This window comes from Leptosomus discolor, chromosome 4 (assembly GCF_034619465.1).
Source record: "Leptosomus discolor isolate bLepDis1 chromosome 4, bLepDis1.hap2, whole genome shotgun sequence".
Classification (NCBI taxonomy): Eukaryota; Metazoa; Chordata; class Aves; order Leptosomiformes; family Leptosomidae; genus Leptosomus; species Leptosomus discolor.
Genome location: NC_141394.1, coordinates 66,367,814 through 66,385,043, shown reverse-complemented (window position 1 = coordinate 66,385,043; position 17,230 = coordinate 66,367,814). Strand labels below are relative to the sequence as shown.

The 17,230-nt window shown below is 40.7% G+C and overlaps 1 protein-coding gene across 4 annotated transcripts in view; it reads right to left on the bottom strand.

The window, feature by feature from the left end:
* LDB2 (LIM domain binding 2) overlaps positions 1-17,230 on the bottom strand; it is a 222,496-nt gene that overhangs the window by 51,483 nt on the left and 153,783 nt on the right. For all 4 annotated transcript variants that reach the window (XM_086464024.1, XM_086464026.1, XM_086464025.1 and 1 more), the window contains exon 3: positions 1,432-1,604. In XM_086464024.1, coding sequence (XP_086320150.1) covers positions 1,432-1,604 — 173 coding nt within the window. The remainder of the gene's footprint in view (positions 1-1,431; positions 1,605-17,230) is intronic.

Here is a 17,230-nt window from a genome sequence, read left to right as displayed (position 1 = left end):
GGCAGGGAAGACCCTAAGAAGGGATGGGGACTCACATATGTGCTAAAATAGTGTAAGCCATGTGGGCCCTGGTCACGATGCTCTCAATAGCCAGTGCCTTTTTTGACTCTAAAACCTCCACAGCCCTGCAGACCACCGGCAACATGGATGGGTTATCTCTTCCTGCTGCCCCTTCTCATTTTGTACTTTTCTCCATGCAAAGGTTAAAATTCATAGAATCATAGAATGATAGAGTGGTTTGGGTTGGAAGGGACCTTTAAAGCCCATCTAGTCCAACCCCCCTGGAGTGAGCAGGGACATCTTTAGCAAGATCAGGTTGCTCAGAGCCCCGTCCAGCTTGACCTTGAATGTTTCCTGGGATGTGGCATCTACCACCTCTCTGGGCAACCTGTTCCAGTGCCTCACCACACTCATTGTAAAAAATGTCTTCCTTACATCTAGTCTAAACCTACTCTCTTTCAGTTTGAAACCATTACCCCTCATCCTATTGCTACCCTCCCTAATAAAGAGTCCCTCTCCATCTTTAGTACTCCCTTGAAGGACTGGAAGGCCACTATAATGTCTCTCCGCAGTCTTCTCTTCTACAGGCTGAACAACCCCAACCCTCTCAGCCTGTCCTCATAGAGGAGCTGCTCCAGCCCCCAATCATTTTTGTGGCACTCCTCTGGACTCGCTCCACCAGGTATACAGATTCATACAATTCATACAGATGAACAGGTACAAGATTGAAAATCATCATTTGCTGTTAATTTATGAAAGGGGACGTTTCCATTTTGGAAATCAGTTTACTGATTTTTTTTGTTTTCTCTGTATTTTTCATCTTTTTGATACTGTTTTTTATAAATATATAGCACTCAGTTTAATTACAGGACTAGAAGCGGACAATACATGAAGATTATTCACTATCAATTAGAAATATTGAATATTCACTAACTGCCTGATCCAGAGCATGTTTAAATCAATTGACTCCTTCCATTGACTTCCCTGCCCTTCACTGGCATCCTACTGTATTAAATCACTATTTTCCTGGAGATTTATAGTCCTTGGACTGGCTAAGTATCAAATGTAACACATACCAACCTAAATGGTAGGTACCAGCAACGTGGAATCTCATTGTTGCTTTAAAATCAAGCCCAGAGAAAAGAAGATGGGCAGGCTGAATTTAATTCACATACACCTGATGGTTCTGGCAACCTGGCATTATGTGCTTCTCTTGCAATCTTTCTGGGGGACTTGCAAAGGATGACCACAGAATTTTCCAGTCACGTAATGAATATAGAAAATAGTAATTAAATGGCTTCAAGGGTTTTCAGTATCAGAAATAATCTCAGTCTACCAGAAAAATGCAACAGCCAATATTTTTCACCCTTATACACACTGAAAAAGAAAAACAAAAACCAACAACATGCTTTATTGAGTCTTCCCTGTTACCTTGGTAAACATGGGTTTTCCATGCTGAGTGACCATGGTGCATTGATCACAGTCCACTGTGATGGATGAGTTGTGGTATGACTCTTTTGAGTGCTTGAGAATGTAATACAGGTCTGTTACACCTCCTTCAAAGACAGTGCTAAAATAACGAGGAATGAGGGTCCTTCCAATTGCTGTGAGGAAAATACAAAGCAGAATTCAGCAAATGCTCCAGGTTATAAAATCTCAAACCATTTGCTAACAGAACATGAATAATTTTAATTGCAATGAAATCAAACTTTCATTTAACGAATATAATACATGTTCTCTGCTGTAGAAACGAAGTTGCGCCTGCTCCCATTGAAATCAATGAAAATGGCTTATTCCATTCAGAGGGAGTGGGCTCATCTTATTTAATCTTTTTACACTGATGGTGAGTTAGAGTCACTCTTGAAACCATCTGCAAGGTTTTTTGTCCCAAAGTAATTATTATACAGAAAGCCACATGGTGCCAATTATGACTGAAAGTTGGATATTACTCATAAATATATAAATACAAGTGGTGAGCATTTACAGAAATACACAGCCAAAAATGCAAAGTATATTTATATAGGGGGGCTGTGTACACATATATGTTTGACTGTATGTGGGCATATGTGTATTTATATATACCCACCCACACATACACACATGCACACACTCTTGAATAAACAGGAGGGCCATTGCTAAGAAATCAGAGTCCTGGGGGTTGAAGAAGGACCTGAGAATGCAATATGATGTAAGTTACACAATATATGACTACCCACAGGTCTATGTGAGATCTCTCTTTAGACCAAAAGTATTTATGTCACAGGCTAGAAAGTCTGAGCAGACGCCTGAACTAGCTTATATGCACCACTTAAACCCCAAACTATGGACTCAAGGTCCGCAATACTTACTCAGGCAAAACTCCCACTGAAGTCGCACCTCTTACTTCAGTAGCAGTTTCAGGTAAGCACTACAAGGTCTAATCCCAAATATGTAATAGTAATAGTGAGATTCTGAGTGTACTTCAGATGCACAGAGTAGCAGAAGCACTGACATCAAAGGCAATTGTCTCATATGCAACTGATTCTTTTTCATCTCCTTTTTTACAGATAAATTTGGATGCAACCACAAGCCTGGTATGACAGAACACTTCAGTTTATAATAGACCGATACTTCCATACCGAATGACTCATTGCTTTGCATGCATTAATCAATCCACAGTAATTCTCAGTGGTGGATACATAAAAATTGCCTCCATTTTACAGAGGGAAAAATCAAACTGTCTAAACAGTGTTTTGGAAGAATGAAATAGAACAGTCACCATCAACAGGCAGGATTAGACTTTATTCCAATTTCTTATCCGTCTATTAGGACTGTGTGGTGACTCATGCCTCCCTCATTTGCTGTATGCTTTTGGGAGTAATTTCTAAAAAAATTATTTTCGTAGGAATTTTGCCAGCATACAAACAAAGGCTCCTGACCCTAAAAATGTATTTGCAAGTGGGTGTTGTAAATTAAAAAGTAAGGCGTTTTCACAGTAGTTCTGTGAAAACTGTTTCTGCCCTGTGCATTACAATATGGAATATTGCATGTGCAGTCATAACGCATATTATATAATGAAAATATACAAATAGAGAAAATTAGGACTTGTTAAAGCTTTTGCTGTAATATTAGATATTAATGTAATTTAATGTACAAAAATATACCACACTTTCTGGTAGTGGCTGACAATTCAATGAACATGTTGAATGACTGTTCTACGACTCCAGCTCCTAAAAAACCCTCACCCACTCACTATGCATATATTAATTTTCTACAGTCTTTTAATTTAATCTAGAAAAACTGAAGTCCAGTGTATCAGGATAGGACTCAACTCAGGCTTTAACTAAAATTTCTCCATATTCGTATGTTATGTAGTAAAACGTGAAATTTACCCATCAAGTTAATTTCTTGCTCCCCTAAGGCTAATTAGTGCAAATTAAATTTCCTGCTAATCATCCTAAGCAGCAAATGTGTGATATGAAAATCCAGCATTCCTACTGATTGTGATAAACCTCTATTCACGTGACTTATGCACGGTACAAATATCTTGAAACTATTTTAGCTGCAGAAGACTGAAGCAGGTTCAAGGCTTTGTTTCTCTTCCCGAAGCACTCAATGGCTTAAAAAGATCATTTAATTTCTAGGATAAATATGAAACTATATGCAGTGGTAACACAGCTTATTTGTGCAGGAGACGGTATTTCCAAGAACAACAAAAGTCTGTGGAACAGCTCTTATAAAGTCTAGGGATCATCACAAACTTTGCACATTTTAAGTGCAAAGGACTTTTCCTTGATTTTTTTCTCCTCCAAAACATAATTGTGTCTGAGTATTCAAGCATATATGTGCGTGCACCCCAGCTCTGCTGTGTGCATACGTATGATCCTTTGCTGGGCATAAGAATATAAACGTGGCAAACATGCTTTTCCTTCCCTCCTTCTTGCACTAGATGGACACGCTCAAGTGTGGATGTACACGCTCTACCTGTGTCTGCCACTGAATATCTCAACAGGATTTTAGCAACAACTTGATATCTCTGCCAGAGTGAGCTGAAAGCTACTTCCTAGGAGAACTCCACATAATGTGAAGGCAGGATTGTGGGACAACTTGATACCTGTGGCCACTTCAGGATGTAGTTTAGCCATCCTTATGCCAGTAATGTGAACTCACACCTTGCAGAGCACAGACCAAGCTGTATGCTACCTTGGCCTTGGGTTTGAATTCCCCGGAGGCAGTCACAGACAACAATGGACTGTATAGTGTAAATAGCATATGGTGTAATATCTAACCACACCAACAGGGTTGAGCGAAGCTTTATGTGCTGCTGCCATTGGAATTCCTTCATGTTTTGGAGCTTGGCTTTTAGTCCAACAATACACATTTAAGAATGTAACTCTGTGCCCCGTTTTGCAGGGCTCCTCCCTCCCACACCACACTTCCCTAACGGAGCAGCATATGGACACCCTCAGAGCCAGGGCACAGATCTTTGCCACAGGAGCTCCGAGCGCAAGAGTTTGCAATAGTAGTTTGAGTATGGGGCGTCTTTTTAATTTCCTTTCATGATGACAGAGCCCTGAGAGTACCCTGAGAGCACCCCTGCTTCCGGGTTGGGCTGCTAGACAGATTTTCCTTCCAGCTTCTCAGGGGAATCTGTGCCCAGCTACTGCAAGGCTTTCTGCCTACATCCTCATGGAGTTCCCTGCAACAAGATCTCCTTCCAGTCCTGTCTCCTGTCCAATTATTGCACTTTATTCTTTCTCCAGTCTCTTTGCTTATCTACCCTCACAGTCCAATCCCTTGTTTTCTCACCTTACAGTTGGTTGCATTGCTTCACTGTTCAGCTCTCAGTATCTCTCTGTCTTCTCTTCTCTCCCCCTCCTCACATGCTGCCTCTTTTTCTCTTGCTGAAGGAGGCTCATTAACCCTTGCCAAATCCACCCAATTTCTTCATTCTCCTTACTTAAGTAGGCCAAACCATCTAGTCTCAGCCTCCTTGTTCTCCTCCACTCTCCCCAAAACACCAGATTCACACACACTTTCTCGGGGCCCTTCCTACCCAGCCAGGCTGCCCCAGCTCCCTGCCTCTGTAGTCTAAGCCCTCTTTCTAGATCTTGATTTTGTATTTTTTTTCCCCAAGATTCTCTCTCTGCCCTTTTCCCCACTCTGCCTCCTAGCAGCAGATTGTTTCTCCAAATGAACCCCATCTTTCCTTCCTTCCTTCCTTCCTTCCTTCAGCTTCTCATCCAGCCAGGGATCAGGCAAGAGGACCTCTTCCCTCTGTTCCCCCTATCCAGCCAAACATCTCCCTGTTCTCCGTTTTTTTCTCATTGACTTCTAACTCTCCCTTACTTAATCATTCTCCATCTTCTCATTTCACCTCCCAGTTACTATTTCTCTCCTCCCTCTCACATCAATGTCATCTTGCCCTGATTTTTTCCCTTCTCTTTTTTTCCTCCTCTTCCCTCTTCTTTCCTCCACATTCAGGTCAAGTTGCTTCCTTCGGAGGGCCACCTGGATCCCGGCCACATCCACCAGCAGTGCAGAAGAAGGAAGGGCTTCCTGCTCTCATGTTCAGCATCAGCTGAGCCTTCCCTGTGGGCTTTGCAGTGGAAATGTCCACAACTCCACATAACTCTGAGCTGCAACATATCTAGTTATTCTTTGCAGTTGGCATGCGGATAGCCCCACTGGGCCCCTACAAGGAGTCTTACTAGGTTCCTGGGAAAGGGAGTCCTTGGAAATTTTAGCTGTCAAACTCTAGTAAAGCCTGCAGTGAGTCCTTGAGAATGGGTGCTTTTTTCCCCCCCCCAAAGATTCATAAATTTGCTAAATTCAGTCAGACTTCCACAAAGAGGACAAAGGGAAACCCCTACCACAAAGGTGAGGAACCCTACCTAGTCCAGAGCATATAGGTTCTCGGACATTTAAAAAACAAAATTGCAAGACTTTTGTAACATGGACAAAACAGTATTTTTCCATTTTTGGGGAAAGAAGAAATCCTTTTTGGCTGAAATAAAAAAGAACTAGCTAAGAGCAAAAACAATTTCAGCCTTATTGGGTCAAGTTTGGCAAAATTACAAATAAGTAGAAAGAAGGCCTTTTAATGGGACTTATCAAACAATATTAATAATAGATACTGTATCTAACACATTAGAATATCCATGACTGCAGGTGCTGAGGCTCTGAGCCTGATACTTGGGCTTAGGAAAGCAGACATAGATTCATATCTGCATCTATACAAATACTAACAGGCTCTCACAGTCACATTGCACAGAAAAGACCTTTTTATAGCGTGAAATGTGACACCCTGCTTTGTAAGGTACTGGATATACTAGAAGGAGAATTGACCTGCCCCTCAGTATTCAGGAATTAATTCCAGATCACTGGAATTCTGCTTTAAGTTATCATTTTGTCCTGGGCAGCATCCTTCATCCCTAGCTGAGTATTTGAGGATGTACTCTTTCCCAAGAGAAGCAGGCACTGCCCCTTAACGTTTGCTTCATTTCTGCTAGCAAACACCCACATAGCAAAGCAAACTGACAAAGATTTAGCAACAGGTAATAGTTATTTATATGAAAATGTCTGTAAGAAAGGCATATCTGAAGTGACTATTTTGCACAAAATATAATGCTGTCATCCACTGGAATGACGTACCTTTAGCCTATTCAGTGATGTAATGGCTCGGCTACACGTGATTTTGTATATCTTTCCAGTGAACAAGAGACCTAAATATAGTTTTAGAATGGAAGTAAGACAGGTGGGTTTGTGACACTCCCCCAAGTATGAGCAGTCCAGAAATCAATTAATTCAACCTATGAACGTAGGCAAGAAGTTTTATAGGTCAGTAACAGTTATATTATATATAATTTCTTAAGTAGCATTCCTGGGGAATTCTAAAGAAAAGAATGACACCATCTGACATATTAAATGGCCCAAGGCCTGCCTCTCAGGGAGGGATGCACTTAGGCTCCTGCTTTTTGGCCTGGGCATGCAATTGTAACAATTAGGTGCCCCTCTGTCATCCTGATCCTAGCAGACATTATTTTCATGCTGTCCTTTCATTTCTTTCCCCTTTTAAATACATTTGCCTGAGTGTAAAATACATTTAAGTCTAAAATTATTTTTCCATCCCAAATTGAGTCCAAAAGTCCAACGATCTCTAGGTGGGAATGGCTATAGCTTGTAAAGTTCAGGGGTTTTGCAAGCCTCAGACTAGCAACAGGCAGAAAGCCAGTTAAAAAATTGTAATATCATTGTGGTATAACCACAGACTATGTGGTATTGTAATTTTTTGTGGTGTTTTTTTTGTTGGTTTTTTTGTTGTTTTTTTTTTCCCCAAGGAAGATTTGAATAAAATAGAAAGTAAACATGTTTTTCTAGCTCACAGGAAACTGGTATTATTTGTAGGCTAGGAATAGAAGAACACTTCCTCCCTTTGTGTCCCTAAGATAGGCTGTCAAAATCTCAGTGCCCTCTCCACAGAACGAAGGTTCACAGCCTTTTTGCAGAAGCAGGCCTGGTAGCAAACCCCTCCTTGCTCACTGAACTGCTCATGTGTTGCCTTTGCAGTAGGAATCTCAGGGGCAGAGACTTGGATTTAACATATACACATACACCATGTAAGATAACTGCCAAGTTGGTATAGAAGTGCAACGATGGAAGTGTTAATCAGTGAAATAAAAATATTGGTTTTATTGCTTCCAGGCTGGTTTTTGCAGTTCTGAATCCTGTCAAGTCCTATGTCTTCAATTAGAGCTAGGATACAAAAAAAAAGTGATAAAACAGACACAAATAAAAACACAAAATATAAAAAGTTCCACAGACTCAGCAACAGAATGAAAAAAACACCCTATGCCTATAGCTCAAAGGAGCTCTGTCTGGAAGCCCTGGTACAGCCTGCAGCTGATTATCTCATAAACATGCTATAGATGGGCTTGAAGAACTCCACTGGTTGGGGATGTGGGTTCTTTTGGCTCCCAACAAAAAATATTGAGCTGTCCTGTAAAGCTCTAGGCAGACCATGAAAGTCTCTTGCTTGAGAGATTATCACAGTTGGATCTCAGTAATTAAACGGAGATGCTACAACTAACGCTCGCTTAGCCAGATGTAAGGGCTAGGGAAGCCAGGAGACAACTTCCCATCGATTGCAAAGGAGCTTTCCTGAGCACTGTAGAAGAAAGCCTGAGCTTTCTGTTAATTGTTGATGGACAACTCTGGGCACGGCTAATTGACATCTGTGTGGGCCAAAGCTTGTCATGTTCATTTACGTATGTTTTTGTAACTGAAATAAACAAATCAGTACACACAAAGCAAAACTTCATGGAGTTACATAGTTATGTCATCGCTGTTATTTTGCCTATGCTTCTATGTGCCCAGATTTGTCCTAATGAAATAGCACATCAGGTGTGTTCCCTCCCAGACACAGTCCATCTGTCTAGGACATGAAGGGAGGGATCCCTCCATGAAGCTGGACAGCAATAAAGCTCCAGTTTTCAGTACTGTGACCTCTGGAAGAGCTGCGAGGCAGGCTGCTCGTGGGAATGTCCCTCCACCTTTGTAAGACCTTATCTGGTGAGTGGATTCAAACTCAAACAACATGAGTCTGTCAATTACCAGGAAAAACTACTGTCTGCTTTGATAGTATGGCATGAAAGGCAGTGAAAAGACAGTCTAATAAGTCCAAATTCTGTCTCGGAGACATGTGGGCCATGTTGTTTAAACCACCCACGTGTATCCAAGGCAGAATCTGGCACACACAGACCTGTCCTTTTTTTCTCCCTATCTAGTGGGTAAGATTGGGCTCCTATCATTTAGACTACTTATAGAACAAAAATTGTAGTGTACAATTAATTTCCACTTACAGGAAATTTCTAATTATTTATACAAACTAAATATTAAGTAAAATTAAATGAATTATTTAAAATCTTTTGCAACAGTAGTAATAATAATACACTAAAGTATACTACTAATAGTAGCATACTAGTAATATACAATTCACCTTTAAGCATTCAGAAAACAGCTGTATGATCTACAGACATTATAGATTTTTAAACTCCATGAAGTTTGGTAGACAGTGGAAGTATAATATATGGCTCATAAAGCACAGCTTTTTGAAGAGTTAAATTAATCCTATATACATTCTTCCCATGTCCTTACAATTTTGGTTTTATCTTTAATGATCTGCTGAGCATTTAATGGAAATTGGGGAAATCTAAGGTTTCCAACATTTTGCCTTTGTTTTCAATTTTGTAACAAAACCGCAAAGTGGGATGAGTAACGTGGATTCAGCACTGTGATGGAGTGACTTGATTCCTTCCCACATCCAGAACCCAATGTTTTGGGGTATTTTTGTTTTGATTCATGATACTTTCATGCTATCTACAATATCTTATTAATTTAATGTCAATAATATTGCCTGCAGTTAAAAGGTATAACCCAAAATACTAAAGCTTATAAAATTTTAAATCTCTAGGTTTCCCTCTCCAGTTCCTTCTATCCTGTGTAATTCAATCATTGTGTTAGGTTTGACTCTGCCTTTTCTCCAATAAGTACTTTCTAACAACATTTTACCCTGGTGGGGATTTGCCTGTATAATTTTGATTCAGTTAACAGTATATTTCCTTTTCTCAAAAGTCTGTAACTAGCACTTCAGTCCTCTAAAAGACACTTACTTGAGTCAAGAACAAGTAACAAACTTCATGACAATGAGATCTCAGCTTAACTCACTCCACCTTATGACCCTTGTTCTCATAGACAGATAATCTGAAACTGAGTTGTAAATCTATCATCTCTCTGAAGAAAGACAATACTTTACTATAATTCATTTTGGTAGAAACAGTCAGAAAACAACTATAAAAAGCTCTATATGTCTCAGTACAAAGCTAAACTGCATCAGCATAGTTTTTCATTAAGGCTCAGCCAGCCTACTTATTACAATAAAATTTCCTCTCAACCCTTTCCTTATTATACTGGCAGCACACTACCTGTCTTTAAAGAATTGCTCATTACAAAATTCAGTCTTCAGATCTTGAGTATTTCAGCCTCCGGCTAAGACAGTGGGGACCAGGGGATGATGAAAGCAAGCAGCAGAGTCCAAGATCGCTTTCACATGATGGCAGCTGGGCTTGGAAGGCACGTCTGGGCACAGTCTGGTCAACCCTCCACTCAGAGGGTCACCTGCAGTGGGTTGCCTAGGACTGTGTCCATCTGGGTTTTGAATATCTCCAAGGATGGAGCCTTCACGAGTTCTCTGAGTAACCCATGCCAGTGTTGGACCATCCTTTCAAGCAAAATGCTTTTTCTTATGTTGAAATGGAATTTTCTGTGTTTCACTTAGTGCCCAGTGACTCTTGCATTTCACTGGGCAACACTAAGAGTCTGTCTCTGTCTTCTTTACTCTGTCCCCATCATATATTTACACATTGATAAGATGCCCCTTCTCCAGGCTGTACAGTCTCTGCCTCTCCTTGTGTCGTGGTTTAGGCCCACCCAGCCAGTACTAAACACCACACAGCCACTTGCTCACTCCTACTTGCCCCGGTGGGACGGGGAGAAGAAAATATACCAAAAGGCTCAAGAGTTGAGAGAAGGACAGGAGGGGCTCACTCACCAATTATAGTCATGGGAAAAAGACAGACTCGGCTTGGGGAAAACATCAATGTAATTTAAACACCACCACCATCACCAATTTACCAATCAAATTAGAGCAGGATAATAAGAAATACAACTAGATCTTAAAAGTACCTTCCCCCCACCCATCCCTTTTTCCCAGGCTCATCTCTGTTTCCAATTTCTCTATCTCCTCCCCCCCAGCAGTGCAGGGGAATGGGGAATGGGGGTTGCAGTCAGTTCATCACACATTGTTTCTGTCTCCTTCCTCCTCAGTGGGAGGACTCCTCACACTCTTCCCCTGCTCCAGTGTGGGGTCCCTCTCATGGGAGACAGTCCTCCACAAACTTTTCCATCATGAGTCCTTCCCACGGGGCTGCAGGTCTTCAAGAACTGCTTCAGCGTGGGCTTCCTCAGAATCACAGCCTCCTTCAGGCGCAGTCACCTGCTCCAGCATGGGGTCCTCCATGGGCTGCAGGTGGGCATCTACTCCACAATTAATCTCTAAGGGCTGCAGGGGTCAGCCTGCTGTCTCGCCATGGGCTGCAGGACAATGTGTGCTCCGGTGCACTTCCTTGCTTCCTTCTTCTCTTACCTGGGTGTCCGCATGGTTGTGTATCTCACGTCCTACTCCTCTCCTCCACTCCAAAATTTGCCCAGCAGGTTTTTCCCCTTAAATGTGTTATCACAGAGGTGCTGACTGGCTCAGTCTTGGCCAGAGGCAGGTGTGACTTGGAGCCAGGGGAGCTTCTAGAAGCTTCTTACAGAAGACACCCCTGTAGCCCCTCTCCCAAAACCCTGCCACACACAAACCCAACACACCTCATATGGCAGATCCTCCAAGCCCTTAACCATATTCATGGCTTTTCTCTGGACTTGCTCCAGTACGTCCATGTCTGTCTTCTAAATGGAGAGCCCAAACTGAATATCCTACTCCAGATGTGTCTCACCAGCACGGAGGGAAAGATCACTTCCGTTAAACTCTCCCTAATGCTGCCCAGGAGGCTGTTGGCTTCTTTGCTGCAATGGCACGTTGCTGGCTCACAGTCAACTTGAACTCTCAGCTCCTTTCCTGCAGGTCTCATAACCAGCACCTCAAATTCAAGCAACAGCAGAGCAGTTCTGTACCAGCTTCAAGTTTTAAGTTTTTGCTCAGTATCCAGTCACAACACTCTTAAGAACTCAGGGAGTCTGCTAACCGATCAGAAAATGAAATCTCAGGGACCATACAATTTGTTGCTTAAACAACTGAATTAGGTTTCTAGTGGTACAGGGCAGGCCAGACCTTTATGCCACATTGAAAAATTCAGAATTTCTCATGGCAGGCACACTTCTGAGGAAGCCTATGATCTAAGCTGTTTCTTTAGGCTGGGAGGGGAGAAGCATTACTCATATTCTTTTTCCACAGACAAAAGACATACCTTAGATGAAGAAGCTCCAGGTTTAACTGTAAAATTTACATATCTTATAAATCAAAACCATCACTCCCCAGCAAAGATCTATACACTAATATTTTAGCAAAGAGAATATTTATATTTGCATTAAAGATCTGCACTATGAATGTGAATAAAACCAGAACAGATGGTTTGTCTGGTTGCAGTATAGAGCCACTTGCACTTCTGTATGTGCTAATCATTCTCTTTGAAGAAACAATATTTCAGTTAACTTTGTTCAACAACTGCAAAGAAGAAAGTTTTAAAGGCAAGCCAAAGAGGTTATTCACAGCTGTGTGACAAACCACTGTCAAAACATAACAAACCACAACCAAACTCAAGCAGAAAATGACAAAATGTAAGACCGTAAAAATGATGGAAATTGTGCAGGACAGGCATTTTAGATGAACAAATGCAATCTATACCAGCATAAAGGACCAACACAGCACAGAAAATGATACCCAGAAAAGTCGTCTCAAGAAATAAAGGCAAAAACATAAAATTCAAATGACAGGACACCAAAAGGAACAGACAAAAAACAGGCAAACCATCCAGTTGTATTAAATCAAGCACACCCCTGACCCCTGACTTCATCTGACCTAGCAGAATACTAAACACAGCATGAAACAAAAAATTATGTAGAAGCACAAGCAAAATGACATTAAGAGAAAGTGATATTGGCCATACTCTCACATAGTGCCACAATTCTTTTATGCAGGTAGCCAAGTTGGTCTGGGGCACAACCTAGACAGAGAGCTCAAAGCCAGAGGTGTGTTTGTGCTGGTGGTGTGTTCATTGACCGACCCACACATTTCACAGCAATCAACTCAATTAATCTCTTGTTGAACTGAATGCAAACAGTTAAACAAAAATTAAGCAGGTCCCTGGAACCACACCAATTACACCTGCAAAAAATTTGGCCATTATGCTGGGGATCTTCCCCCCCTCAGATTGTATAAACATTCAAGTTATTGGTATGAAAGCATGTAGGAAGATCGGTTGTGCTACATTAGCTGGCTCAAAGTTGCTCTGAAGACTGATGTGTACAAATGTAATTCTACCAGTTTCTGATCTCTACTGTCTCCTCTGAACCATGTTGAGATGGGAAGCCGAGGCAGAAAAAAAAAAAAAATTTACATGTATTCTAGAAATACTATTAAACATTTACAGCCTATATGAGGGAAGAATAAACTACTGACAAAGTAGTTATCTGAATAATGCATAGGTCCCTTTCACCCTTAGAAACATTAAAAGAGAAGCTATGAGTGACTGAGACAGAGTGCCATGGATAGCTTTTTCACTTCTAAACCTCCTGATTTACATCCAGGCAAGATCATCTGCAACATACACCTCTCAATAGCTGCAACTCTGATAAATCTTATTCTTGATTTCAGCCCAGTTTGTATCTGCCAGAACAGTGCCTCACACCACTACCACCATGCCTGATGAGAAGCCTGATGAGAAGCCTGAGGACACCATTCCTGATGAGAAGCCTGAGGACAAGCACAGGCTGCCAGGACCTCACGGGGCTCAGCTCAGGCAGAATTTACCTTTCTTCTTGGATGCTTTCTGCAGCTCTCCACAAGCTGCCTTCTACTGAGAGAAAGCTGGTAACAGTACTTACGGCAGCTAGTTTAAGTTAGTTAAAGCTACTCCTTTGCTGTGGTTAGTACAGTGTAAACACAGCCACGAATGTGTCTATAAAACATATTGTAGGCAGACACCAACTTGCTCTGCTAACACTCCAAGTAACCCCAAAGCTACAAGTTTGCATAGCGTGGCATCACGTCTGAGCAAGCAAACCCTGTGAAGAGGCAGGATATATTTGCTTGGGCTCCGAGCCAGATGAAAATGGCCACATAGCATCTGGTCAGCTTGGTGTGTGGGCAAAATGGGCTCACATAGGCATTTGCCACATAGGCGTAGCTGACCTCCTCAATGCTGGAAGACTTCTTTTCACAGCAAGACTGAAGCCCACGGGTAGGCGATGTGATGGAGAAATATAGTCCCTTTCCTGAACACAGGACTTCGTACTCAAGCACTATCAGTCAAGCATCACAGCACGGTCCACATTCAGGTGAAAAATATCAGAGGTGAAATATGTTGATACATGCATCAAAGGGGACATAACGTAGTGGGGAGTGTGTCTGGAGAACTGGTGGGAGGTGAGGGGTTATGATGAAATGATAAAAGATACATACGACATTCTCAAAATCCTCAAACTGCATTGAGCACATGTGGATTGATAACCAGCATGGTTTTTCTGGTAATTTTATGCTGTAGACGTATGAACAATATCTCACCAGTGGATAATATCAGTTGTCGGTTATATGCATGTTTTATAACAACCAGAACACTCTTTTTCAAAAAGCCATTGGTGGTTGGCTTTGATTTCTTTTTTTTTTATTTTTTGCAGCAAAGCTTGCTTTCCCACTTTCTTTCTCTTTCTTTTTCAAGCTCATAGAAGCTAACTGCAGAGAAAGTAAAAAGGTATTCAATACACTAAACAAAATAATTAGGAAAATATTCTACCATTTTAAAATGTTTTCTTGGATTTAAAAGTGTGGCTTGTTTATTACCCTTCAAACAAAGGCAAGTGCCCGGTGTTCAGCTATACAAATCAGATGCCTGACAAAATAACATCAAATAATAAAGAACCACTTGCAGAAAAGGGCAAGCAATGTAACAGGTTTATAAGCTTCAATCAGAACATGTTATACGTAGTTTTTAATAAAATTTTATGCAGCAAGTAATGCAGAATACTTTTAACTCGAGAAAGTTAACATCAGTAATAAGTGCTGTAAAAAATCTGTGCTGAAGTTGAAATAGCCTCTTCCTATGTTTTCTGTCCCTTTAGCTATATGATACATTTTTCCCATGTTTCACAGAGAGTTATTATATCATCTTCTTGACATATTTTTTCTACAACAACTCACTGTGATTTCTGGAACCACTACAGGTAAGATGCAGTTCCCGGGACAATGCTGAACTGCCACTGTCAGGACAGCTTCAGAGACCCCCTGAACATAAAACATAATGGCCACCACACAGGATCAACTCAAATGCCCACCCAGACCAACACCTGTGCCTGACAACAGCCAAACTAAAGACCTAATAAAAATTGAAAAAAAGGACAAGCGTGACACGATCCTTTCTCTGGTCCATCATACCTGCTTCCAAAATGAACAGGTGGAAGGCTACAAGGGTGATGGCTGCTTTCAATTACACATGGAAGTCATGGCTACTAATACCTATTAACATCCAAGTACAATGAGATTGCAGGGAACACCATGCTCAAAATATCAACCTAACTCTTTTAATTACAGAAAAATGTATACAAACTTTACGATCACAGACTGGAAACATACAAAAAAAAAATTCTCTTGGAACATATTTTCTTACAGAACTGAAGAAATTCAAGGTGGGAAGTTCTTCTCCAAAGGTTTAGCAATAACATTTATCTTTCAACAGTGTTGGTAGGGGTACAGTGCAATGATTCCAATAAGCATCCGTTTTGACATCAGGGAGAATGATTCAGATCACTAGCTCAATGTTCTGATATCCTAACATGCATATGACTATCTAATTCAAAATAATTGACAAATTAAATATATTTTTTCAAAATCTACCAAATTTGAAAAATATACAGAAATCACCTATTGTGGGAAAACCAATTTAATTTGGTATCTTTCACATTCATTATGGTCAAATAGGACTCTGTTTGTGTGATATTCCACCTTGAAATGTAAATATGCAAATACGGTGCTGTACACCTACATATTTGAAATATCCTGCTGGCTTTCAAATAATTTGTATACATTTCACAACTGAGAATTTTTTTTAAACAGCAGCCTTGCAAACTCAACTCAGGGTCTGGAAACAAACTTGTGTCCTGATTACTACCGTGAATACTTAGCTGACTTATTTGTTTACAAAACCTAACACCATATAAGAGTAAGCTTGGTAGGAATCAATTCATACTTTTATTAGAAGATAAATAAACAAAGTGCTGGAATAAAATGCAGAAAATGCCAGTCCAAAAATGGTTATGTTGTGGGTGTCCATTATACAGAAGAGTAATAGAAAGTAACACTCCTATAAAGTCATTTTTTCACCATAACCATAGAAAAATGTCTCTGTCTAAAGTCAAGTCTTCCTTCACTACATTCATATATGAATATTTTCAAATTATTTTCCCCCCGTTAAACCTGATCTTACTTCAGACATTATTCAAGGACTAATCCTAGTCCCTCATGGATCTCCACTTAAATAGCAGGAATTTTGCTTGCATAGTGACGGGGAGAATTGAGGAAAATGATCTTTATTTTTGTGAAGATAGTAATCTAAGAGGGCAGAGGAGGAGTGCCGTACGCTGATGCAGGATAGGTAGCTGTGCTGTTTCTCCCCGCTGTGTCTCTGGCTCACGTCAATAAAGCACAATTTCCGCGACTTGAAAACTTCGGAAAACATGGGCTTTGCTCTGCAACTACTCACTAATATAAACTGAATTTTGCATAATTTTTTTTCAGCAAAATTGTGGATTGTGGATTAATTCAAAACTAAAATGTCATTTTGCTACAAAAAATGGAAAAGGAGGAAAAATCACCCACAGTGAGGCATAAAGCAATTTAGACAAATATGAGCTGTTCCCAGGTCTCTGCACAAACTTTGGACTGAACATGACATTTAAAATTTTTTGGATCAGTACTCTTTTATTTTATACAGTACTTTATCCACATCCCTCCTATCCTCCTGTTCCTACAATCAGCACAGCTAGAAATATAAATTAAAAGGTTATTCTTCATATGTTACATCTGGTTAGAGTTATGAAGTGCTAAAAATTATGTGAGGCAGTTTATTCTCGCAAGTTTTTGAGCCTGAAATTCTTGTTGTTCCCTGCCTTCACAAGAACCTCAGAGGCAAGTGGTTCTTAAAAAGGGATGGCTATTTTGCTTGCCATTGGAAAAGAGTGAAATTACTTTGATGGTCTGACCTATGGCTTGGAACTTATAAATAACTCATCAAATATTTGAATGTAAGCAAGTTAACATAGAAAACGGTTCACAGCAACCAATGTGATACCAAAGACTCTTCTCCCCTGGGCTTCGTACCTAGTAGGTGCCCACACCTACACTGCACATTGTAACACAATGCACATCACATAACTGCAGATGAGATTCATGGGGTGGTTTTGTTTTGCCACACCACGC